At 33.1% G+C, this 11,152-nt stretch overlaps 2 protein-coding genes across 4 annotated transcripts; one reads left to right on the top strand and one right to left on the bottom strand.

Moving 5' to 3' along the window:
• Positions 1-1,233: 1,233 nt before the first annotated feature.
• LOC114712384 (protein ROOT PRIMORDIUM DEFECTIVE 1) lies at positions 1,234-4,584 on the top strand. Of its 2 annotated transcripts, none has more exons than XM_028896912.1 (3): positions 1,234-3,032; positions 3,462-3,611; positions 4,363-4,584. In XM_028896912.1, exon 1 carries the CDS (start codon positions 1,728-1,730, stop codon positions 2,928-2,930), a length of 1,203 nt encoding a protein of 400 aa, XP_028752745.1. In that variant the 5' UTR covers positions 1,234-1,727; the 3' UTR covers positions 2,931-3,032; positions 3,462-3,611; positions 4,363-4,584. The 2 variants fall into 2 exon arrangements, with proteins under 2 accessions (XP_028752745.1, XP_028752744.1); XM_028896911.1 differs by having other exon boundaries at positions 3,398-3,611.
• Positions 4,585-7,807: 3,223 nt separating this feature from the next.
• Positions 7,808-8,507, bottom strand: LOC114712383 (uncharacterized). Of its 2 annotated transcripts, none has more exons than XM_028896909.1 (2): positions 8,306-8,507; positions 7,808-8,225 (listed from the first exon to the last, which is right to left on the bottom strand). In XM_028896909.1, exons 1-2 carry the CDS (start codon positions 8,460-8,462, stop codon positions 8,017-8,019), a joined length of 366 nt encoding a protein of 121 aa, XP_028752742.1. In that variant the 5' UTR covers positions 8,463-8,507; the 3' UTR covers positions 7,808-8,016. The 2 variants fall into 2 exon arrangements, with proteins under 2 accessions (XP_028752742.1, XP_028752743.1); XM_028896910.1 differs by having other exon boundaries at positions 7,808-8,222.
• Positions 8,508-11,152: the final 2,645 nt, after the last annotated feature.

Here is an 11,152-nt window from a genome sequence, read left to right as displayed (position 1 = left end):
AATAAGCCTACCCGAACCCACAAAAAAAGCGTCTAACCCAACCCAGTAAAAAGCTGCCCAAGCAAAAATGGACATCTTCGAGTCGGGTTGATTCACGGGCAGGACAGGGCCAAATAGGTAGGGCAACATACCCTGCCTATATATAAGATAATATTATTGTAAGTAATTATCTTTTTTATTTTGGCTAAAAAAATTAGGTAAAATTAGAAAAAAAATGAAAGGAACATAAAAATTATAATTATAGAAAAGAGCTAAATATCAAAATATAAGATTCAATATGCTAAATTATTCTAAGTCAAATTTCCTTCTTTTTCTCTTACATCCAATTTTTTTAAAACAAACAAAAAATAAAAATAAAACCACCTTTCAAATTTTGTGCTTTCACATGATTATAAGAATCCGCCAACTATATAAATAAACTAAGAAATTGAACTACTGATTTAGCTTAATTATTAAATTTTTTTTTTACCTCCCATAAGAAATCAAAAGCTGAAGAACAAGACTACATAGGCCTTATATATATATATTTATATATATATATATATGAATGATAGACTCATTCGTGCTAATTTTTTTTCCTCTCACTTGTCTCAAAACACGATAATTGAATTTTTTTTTTTACATATGATATAGGGCATGGTATCATTCAATTGGGCAGAAAAACATGCCTTGCTCAGCCTGTCCTTGTCCTGCCCAAAATAGTTAGGACTTCTACTGGGCAAGGCCGGGTTTTACAGCCCACTCATCTTTCGGGCTAAGCATTGGGCAAGAGGCTTGCCCTGCATAGTCTTGTCTATGTGCAGCCCTACTAAGAACTAACGAGAAGGGAAAGTACTTTGATATGATAACTGTAATTTATTTCATATAAGTTATTTTTTAAAAGACTTTAATAAAACATAAAATCACAATTTTATAATTATCTTTATATATTTAAAATTATATTTTACAATTATAATCCCAATATACACAATAATAATTATAAAGATGGCAGTACTTACATCAAGTTTTCATATCTATCATGTTAAGTTCTCGTATAGCATATATCCACATATCCTGCTTTGATAAACTCACATAAAAAATGACGAGGCCATATGCTTGGTAAAATAAATATAAAAAATTTGGTCTAAATGTTTTTTATAAATATTATAATCATAATATGTATCCATTAATAAAAAACAATTGTTTTCCAAACAAAAGTGGAGTGCGGCGTTTTGCATGGGCCAAGGCGCCAAGCCCCCTTCCACATCTTCAGCCAGCAGCGATTCAGACACCGGGGAGAGGGAGGCTAAACAGTAGGAGCATCTACACTCGGAATTGTGCTATCAGCACCGACGGACCTACGATAATCTCGGAGCCCCTCAACTTTGTTAGTGTGGTTCTTCAAATTATGTCCCCCATTTATTCCCAGATTTCGCATCCACTCACTGAAGCTAGTTGAGAGAGCAGAAGAAGCACAGATAGAAGAGAAAGAAAGTGAAGATTAAAGGGAGAGAGGCGAGGTGGTGAAAGTCTGAACCCTCTTTTAATTATACGGGCAAAATTGTTAGTGTGGTTCTTGACTCGCTTTTCTGGTAAAGATTCTTTTTTTGGGCAAAATTTCTATTATAGATTCTGAAACTTGTGTTTCACTGGTATGGGGCTTACTGTGTTCGAAAAAATGCCGAACTGAGATAGGGGGCTAGCGCGCCGAGAGAGAGAGAGGAAGGGGTATCTGATTGTGCAGTGAAATGGTGACCTACCTGGTGAAATTTCTAAGAAAAAATCCGGTCAGTCATTTTATATGTGTTCGGTCAAAAACGACATCTTCCCAGTATGTAGCTTCTAGGGCTAGAGACCCCACGTTTGAGAAGCTGATGGACAAGTACAAAAACTTTCTCAAAGTCATTGCAATTCAGGATCTTATCCTTGCAAACCCAAAGAAGCAGTCAGTCTCAGTTGAATTTCTCTCCAGACTCTCCCAGAAGCTCCATCTCAACCGTGGTGCCACCGCTTTTCTGCGCAAGTACCCTCATATTTTCCATATTTTCTATGAACCAAGTAAGTCCCAGCCATTTTGTAAATTAACTGATGCTGCTCTCGATATTTTCCATCAGGAAGCAGTAGCCATCAATGATTCGATACCTGTTGTTATTGATAGGCTAGTCCGGATACTGTCCATGTCTGCATCTAAAATGGTACCTCTTCGTGCTATTTTCAAGGTTTGGCGGGAACTTGGGCTTCCTGATGATTTTGAGGACTCGATTATTTCTCAAAATCCTCATCTCTTTCAACTGTGCGATGCTCATGAACCTAATACTCATTTATTGAAACTGGTTGATGTGCTTCCCAACAGTCATTTTACAGCAGCAGTTGAGAATTGGAGGGTTGTTGAATGCTGTAAAGAAGATTGCAAGCTCGATCGAACGGAAATGCAGTTTAGTTTCAAACACACGCATCCTCCAGGGATGAGGCTGAGTAAGAGTTATAAGGCCAAGGTGAAGAAATGGCAGAGTTTGCCATATTTGGGTCCATATGAGATGATGGGTGAGAAGAAGAAATCCAAGGCTGGAATGATGGCTTTAGAAAAAAGAGCCGTGTCAGTTGTTCATGAATTCCTTGGCTTGACAGTGGAGAAGATGATTGAAGTAGAGAAGATAAGCCAGTTCAGAAAATGGTTTGGGATTGACTTGAACATAAGGGATTTGTTCCTGGATCACCCGGGGATATTCTATTTGTCAACTAAGGGAAAACGGCACACTGTATTTCTGAGGGAAGCTTATGAGAGAGGGTGTTTGATTGAACCAAATCCTGTGTACGAGGCAAGGAGAAGGCTTCTTGATCTTGTTCTTTTGGGACGTCGGGGTCTACCTGCTGTTAATTCCAAGTACCAGGATCGAAGCGGTGACAATGAGGATGAACAAGAGTATAGCCGACAAAGACATGACTCATAATCTCCTTGACAGGAGCTTTACGACACTTGCAACGATGACAAGGTTCTATTTTCCTTGTCGCATGACTGTCTTTGATGTTTATGTTTCTGCTGCTGGTACAAGGTAATTCATTCCATGAATAACTCTGCCTTTTTAAGAGGTTGAATATTTCAACTATTAGTTCTGAAGATGCTTGCTATTGTAATGAAGATGAAAACTTTGATCTCAAATTTTCTGGACAAGTCATTAGCAGATGCACCTTATGGAGATGTTGGGTATCTGGAAAATATCCTATTTAATGAGAGGCTTTTCTATGGTAGCGTGAATGGTTGAAATGTCTTTTTAATACTTTTTCGTTGTGTTGCTGCCTTAATTTGAGCTGACAATCGATGACATGTAATTTTAGTTATCTTTTTGTGACATTAAAAGGATGCAAAAGTTCTATATAGCATCTACTATTCTACTTAGCATTATAACTTTTGCTGCAGAGGCAAAATACGATGCCACAGTTCCTGATTCTTTTATATTCTCTGATTTTCAATATTGTGGTAGCTCTTAGACGGTTCCTCTCCGAAGAGTGCATGGCAATCAAAATGGAAGACTTTTCTTGGGGTGTTGCTACCATATTTGTTCAAGAATTGCTCCAGAGGAAGAGGCAAGGGCTTGAACATGACATCTATTTTACCTTGGGGAAACCTCACGGTACTCATTCATACCAGTGGCTAGAATCTCCAAATTCATATGATACTGGAATCTGCACATGTCTGTACGCAGATAAATTAGCAATATAAAGAATTTTCTATATATTTTTTGTTTTTTCTCTGACCTCTAAGAGTTGTACTCTTTACTTTAGATCCTGAACCATGTCAAGTCAAATACTACTAGCTAGTGCACTAAGGGGCAATAGTTAAGATGCATTTGTGTAGTCCTTATTTTGTGCCAATAAAATTTATAGAAAATTAGTTGTGTGATAGATTTACTTTGATACTTTGGAAACACTAAAGTTTGCTTCGAAAATTATATATCTATCTAGTTTCAATGATGGCTTTCTTAGATTTTTTTTTTTCATCTTCGTAATAAAATGAAAAAAGGGTTTTAGTTTATTTTGTTTTTTAGTATTTGGTGCTTAATATGCATTTGTGTAGTCCTTATTTTGGTGCCAATAAAATTTATAGAAAAATAGTTGTGATGATAGATTTACTTTGATACTCTGGAAATACTAAAGTTTGCTTTGAAAATTGGCTTTCTTAGAATTTTTTTCATCTTTGTAACAAAATGGAAAAAGCTTTTTAATTTATTTTTTTTACCAAAGAAAAATATAGGTTTTAAGAATTAAGGTTTAAATGGTTAAAAAAAGGAAGAAGCAAAATTAAGGTTTAAGATTTTGGTTTTTGTTGCTTGCGATTTTAAAACATATGGTTCAAAGTTTAAATAGTTTTGGTTTATTCTGCAGCACGCTGAAAACATGCCATCGTGTAGTGTGGGACATCATCATATGCTCCTGAAAATGCTTCACTTCGGACTAAGGTTTCTCAAGGAACCTGAGAATCTTTTGGTAATGCATGACTCTCTTATGGCTTAATTTATATAGGATTGGAAGGGTAGCCTGTTAGTGGAAACTAAGGTGTGTTCTTCCAATATTCTTGACCATTATTCAAGATAAACTATATTTTAAGACCCCTGTTTTATATGAGCATGGATATGGCCTCTGTTATTAATTTTTCTGAATATATTGGTTCTTGGTGTCCAAATACCACTAGCACTGTTCTCAACACTAATTTAAAGGTGAGGTGATTATTTGTTATTAAAAAAAAAAGGATGAAGTAATCACAAAACATCTCAGTGTACGCATCATAATTTAGGCTCCCTATTGACTAATTTGAGGAGGAGAAAATTTTTGAAATATTGAGTAATTTTATCCAAGGGACATGCACAAGTGAAGTTTGTTGGATCTTATTGCAGTAGGAAGCTCTGCAGTATCCATAGGGCATTTGCATATACTAGCAATTGAAAAGCATTTCTCCTCTGGTTCGTTTTTCCTCTAGTTATAACTTAATCTCTATAAGAATATTTCAATTTTAAATTCTAAAAAGATTGTTACCTTGAGATTTTTTTTTTTAGGGAGAATTACAATAAAAGACCTTGAAATATATAAAATTGCCTTCAACTCACCAAATTGCTGTCAGAGACCAAGTCCTAAATATAAATTATCAAATGTTGAGAAAATGACAAAAATGCCCTCTTATTCTCCTCCTTCCATGTCATCCGCTCCTTTTCTTTTCTTCTTCTTCTTTCTTCCTCTCTCTCTCCTTCGTCCTTCTCTTTCAACTAAGCATTTGAGGCAATACATCCAACGCATTTCATTTGTATCTGTGTTGGGTTGTACTAGGTTGTGGGTGGGTGGGTGGGATTTTTTTAATCCCTCTTTCAACTAAGCAAGGGAGGGCCCGTCTGGCTCCCAACATTTTTTTATCTTTGAAGTTAGAAAGGATGAACAAATAATCAATTAGCTCAACGAGATTCAAGCATAAGGATAACATTCTGATTTAGTACTATGTTAATTTTGAGATTGCCTTAATTCCCCCCCGCCCCCCCCCCCAAAAAAAAAAAAAAAAAAAACGCCACTGCCCATTAGCTATACAGTTCGCATTGAGCATAATTGAAGGAAGTCCTTTTTTCTCCTAAACTCCATACAAGCGAGCATTTTTCAAACTTATTTTAGGAACTTGTTGATCATCTCTCTTGAAAGTTCTTGCCCGGTTGCCTATTTGAAGATTCTTCAATTATCATTCATAATAATTATATGTTCCTTTATCCATGAATGCAATTAACAGATGATGGCCTGTACTTGATCCTTGTCAAGAAATGTCCAAAATTAGCTTTGATGTCACTAATGTCAGATGGTTGTCTGGGTTTGTTATTTTTTATTATAGACTTGTAATTTTTTATTTTAGACTTGTAACTTTCTATTTTAAACTTATAATTTCTTATTTCAAAGTTCTTATAATTTTTTATTTCAGACTTGTTGTTTTCTATTACAGACTTGTTATTTGCTATTTCAGACTTGTTATTCCTTATCATACACTTGTAATTCTTTATTACATAGTTATTTCTGATTGCAAACTTGTAATTCTATATTGCAAACTTGTAATAACAAGTACTGATTTGGAAATAACAAGTTCAATATACAGAATAACAAGTCCAGAATATAAAATGACAAGTATCAAATTGAGAATACCAATAACGTTTTTTAATCCAAAAATGATATTATTTCCACAATTAAGTTGGGAATAACAAGTTCTGAATATAAAATGATAAGTCTAAAATTGAGAACACTAACAATATTTTTTAATGTTTCCTTGCCATGATAAATAACAACACTTATATGGGAAGTAACAAAATTCTCATGGTTATGACAACAACTATTTTTACTTAATTTCCCTAATCACTAACATCACCAACATATATACTTAATAAATGAGTGAATTATGTTGATAAAGAGCTAACATAATTCATTCTTTTTTTTTATTTGTATTTCACGGTTTATTTTTAAATGAAGATGTAATATTTCTGTACAACTAAAATATCTAATACTAACCTTTAACACTTGCAAAAATTTGTATTCTAACCTATTTCTTTTCCATGTTTCATTTCCATAAAGTAGTGAAGAATATGTTTAAAAATGTTATGAATCCTCTTGGCTTTTTTTTTTTTGGCTCTGCAATAATCTTCTTCGAATAAAAAGCAAAGAATTAAGAAATCACAATCCCAATAACATGCTTATAATTTTGCTTACCAAATCTTTACTCGGCTTACTCTTTTTGTCATTTGGCTAACCGCTCTTGTAATTTAGTAATAAAATGTAGAAATAATAATAACTTTTTATAAAACTCAATTTTATCAGAAAACCGAGTCATAAACTTGTAATTTCAGTTATCAAACTTATTATCTGACTTATTACTTTTGTCATTTAGCTTACCACTCTTATTATTGGGTAGTAAAATATGGAAGTAACTTCTCATAAAACTTAATTTCATGAGAAACCTAATAATAGAATTGTTATTTTGCTTACGACTTTTGTTATTTGGTTTACTGCTATTGTTATTTGAAAGTAAAATATGGAAATAACAATGTGTAATGGAACGGAGTTGATTGACTTTTAACTCTTCACAGCAAATTGGAATGGAGAGTTTTGTATCCAAACCAATAACTGTATCATAGTATAAACTCTTGACCAAAGCTCAGCACATTAGGTCATTGGAAAAAACAAAAAGAAAAAGCAATCAATACTAGCTTTTTAATCTGGCAAAATATATAATTGTTAAACAAAGTGGATGTTTAATAAATAGCACTAAAGATCATTATTTAAAGATTAATGCGTTTTGTAAGATAAATACAGCTACCCGCCTTTCAGGGGAAAAAGAAATAGAGCCTCATGTACAATCATCAATACAGAATAAAAGATATTATATTTTAAAAAAAGAACAATCTCTTTTTTTTGGTTTTAAAAAAAAAAAAAAGAACAATCAAATACATCATCTCTACTCGACGATTATATTCATAAAAGAGATAGGAAAACATGCCAGCCGCATGAGCAATCTCCCACTGACTTTCACTTTGGACCTTTTTTTGCAATTTTTCTTTAAGGGTTTAACCCTGGTTACTTTGTATAAGTGATTGCCTTTGGTCGGAAAATAACAGATGAACTTGAGCTCATGTCAAAATTTCGTTGTTACAAAGTGGCAGTAGTTAATGAGATTTAAATACGTCACTGTCCCACCCAGTTACCCAAATCTGAGACACTATTTACTTACAGAGCAATATTCGTTGTTACTGTTACAAATGAATGTTCCTGGGATGCCTTTGCAGAAATAAAAACAAGAGGCCGAGAAGGAAAACACAAATAATGACACAAAAGGATTCAAAGATAATAACCGTTGCGTTACAATAACCTTTTCGAGACTAACAGAGTCTCTGAGGAAGCCAAAAACTTGTATCGGCCGTGTGATTTCCAAACGAAGATGAAGAGCCCCAACTAGAACCAGATTCACTAAACCCATCAGCAGATTACACACTCCACAAACAAAAAACACTATATTTTAAAGTTTCACAAGTCCGATAGCAAGGATGCCTTGAACTGTCGTATTTTCCTGAGACAAGCCTCTGCTCTCTCCAGAACCAAATCCACCCTATCTTTTTTCTTCTTCATCTTCTTCACCGACCCGTAACACTCTTCCTGCTGATCACAATACTCGGAATCTTCACCAGCAGTGCTCTTGTTCTTCCTCTTCCTCTGATTCAAGCTGCTCGATTCTGCTTCAAACAAAACACCTCATATTCAACTGTAGAAAAAACAAGGGGAAAACGAAAGTGAAGCAGAGGAGCAGCAGAGAAACCTTGAGTATCAGCGATGGATGAGAGGAAGGAGGAAGGTTCGGGGGTATGATGATGATGTTGAGAAATGAAGGACTTGAGTTCGAGCTTCAAATACTGGAACCGATTGGGGTAGAGGGATTCCAGCATTTCAAGCTCTTCTTTTGCCTGCTGCTCCATGTCTTTCTCTCTGACAGTGACTGTAGAACATAGGGATGATGGAAGGAGAAGACAAAGAAAGAAAACAGGGTTATTATAATCAATAACGGGGACAAAAAGTTGGGATTTTTGGGAGGAGGGAAGCCGGGTCGGGGTTGGATTAGGAATTTTACGAGGCTATTTTAGTGATATTTAATGAAAGCTATTCGCGTGTGTACTGGGGATATGGATTTGATGGCTGAAAGGACAGCGCATTTACAAGACGCAAAGAAGGGTCCTACCGATTTCTCTGCTCTACTACTTCTCGGACCGCGTGCCTCTTCAGGATCAGCGGGAGGACGTTTTGAAAATTAAAAAAAAAAAAAAGTAAAATTGTGGTAGGAAATCAAAATAAAAAGGCCTTGGATGCAAACAAAAGTGGGAAAGAAAAAACAAATTTTCAGAAAATTTTTTTTTAAAAAAGGTTTCCCTTCTCATTTTCTTTCCAATTTTCTTTCCTCTCCCATTTTTCTTCATCCAAATGAGGATAAATACAGTTAGCAGTACCATGTTATTTTAAAAAATAATCTAAATACCAAACATATTTTTAATTTTAATTGTATTCCTTAATCCAAATGAAATGATAATTTATTTATTCACGAGAGTAAGAAAAATGTCTTTTTTTTCTTTTGCTAGAAAGGTATATAAATTAATCAATCAAAGAACAGGAGGTAAGAAAAGTGTCTCTTAAAGTTTAAACTAGCTAAAAGCAGCCTTTTAAATCAGAATCGGGTCCATTGCGTAGAAGAGACCAATTTAAAAAATAAAAAGTCCCTGCACCAGGCCCAAGTCGGGCTTAAAACATTTGCTTTTTAAAACCAAAAACTAATTTAATTATAGATAAATCCCGAGATATTCTAAAATGCATAGTGTGATATAATTCTAATAATCCCAATGGTCACTCTCATAAAAAATGCATAGTGTGATATACTCCTCCGGTCCTTAATATAAGACCCATTTAACTAATTTGATTAGATTAAGGAAGTTAGGTAAGTTAGTTAATTATAAGAAAAGTAACACATTTTTTCTAAAACACCATAATCATCTTTCTTAATACCCCCTCTCTCTCTTCTACTTGATTATAATTGAGAGAATATCTATAGGGGTAATTTAGAGAAAATTGATAAATATGAAAAATGATTCTTATATTTAGGACCAAAACCAACTCAAGAATTGGGTCTTATATTAAGGACCGGAGGAGTACTTCTATTTTCTATCATGGAAAAAATATCGCCAAGAATAAAGGGAGAATACGAAGAAAAAATTACGAAACCTAATCCGCATTATAATTTCATAGTGCAACAATTCAAAGAGTATCAGTATATGGAAAATATAGTTCATCATAACTCATTTGAGCATATATCGTTTTTTTTTTGTCAAGTCATATATTGATTTAATTTGTTAATTCAACACAAGTTGATGCAAGACAACGAAACAATATAAAAAAGAGTTGAGCTAAATAACATTTGGCACTAAAAAAATCAGTACTCCTCTTGTACGATGCATAAAAATAACTTGATTTTGATTCTAAATATAAAGTTTTAATTAATTTTATTTTTATATTTATTATTTTTTAAAATTAATTTATTTAACTTATAAAATGATATATAATCTAATATTATACAAAGATATTTTAAGAAGATCATGTTACATTAGTTCAAATTAAATAATTTAGTTAGCTTTCTTAATATATCCAAACCCATTAAAAAACTCTTACATTAAGGCTATAATAAGGAAAATAATACATGAAGGTGGCAAACTCGCTTCAAGAGATTTGTTGTATATCCTATTTTATGTTATCAACACTTTAGTCTTATGTGTAAGTCACTCGTACTATATTTTCACATATCAATAAATGTATTAAAAATTTTCACACTTGCCCCTTATCAAAGGAAATGTGTTAAAAAAAATATGTTGTATATTTTCTCCATCATGTTCATTATTATAGGTAAAATCCGAAAAAGATCATTAATTATCTTGCAAGCTAAGTGACTTATACTATCTCCGATCCTTAATATAAAAGCTAATTTGACATTTAATTTAGTCATAAATATAAAATTTTAATCTATTTTGTCTTCAATATTTATCTATTTTATACTCAAATAATCTCTATAGTAATTGTATATGTTAAAAAGTTACTATCAATCGGTAATTTAAACATACATAATTAATAAAGATATTTAGAAAAAACAACATCTATTTATTATAAATAACTAACTTTCTTAATCCTTCTAAATTTGTTAATTAAATTTTATATTAAGAACCAGAGTTAGTATTTAAGAACAAACTTTTGTTCAAGAACGATTTACATGTGCTCCTTCAAGTCCCTATTATAGAAGCCCTTCTACAAAAAATTCTTGATCCTTTTTACAAGACTTTTTGACAATTTTAATGGGTATAAAATGTTTTTTTTCCCATATATCCATATCTAATGAGAACAGGGAGAGAATAGAAATTGATATAGAGTTGAAATTTAATGTAATTAATGAAGATAATATAACACTACATGAAGGTAACATTAAAAATTACTTAAAATTTATGACAAATTTAATATTTTTACCTAGTTTTATTAATACGTGTGAAGTTTTTGGTGTTCGTTGCACGTAGGTGCACACGCATGTGCTGATGTGCATCTTAGTTTGGATGTCCACATGTGTTCGTTTATGCTTATG

The sequence above is a fragment of the Neltuma alba genome, unplaced genomic scaffold, assembly GCF_004799145.2.
Source record: "Neltuma alba isolate B1F8T4 unplaced genomic scaffold, ASM479914v2 tig00011357_pilon, whole genome shotgun sequence".
NCBI lineage: Eukaryota > Viridiplantae > Streptophyta > Magnoliopsida > Fabales > Fabaceae > Neltuma > Neltuma alba.
This window is presented reverse-complemented; position numbering and strand designations above follow the sequence as displayed.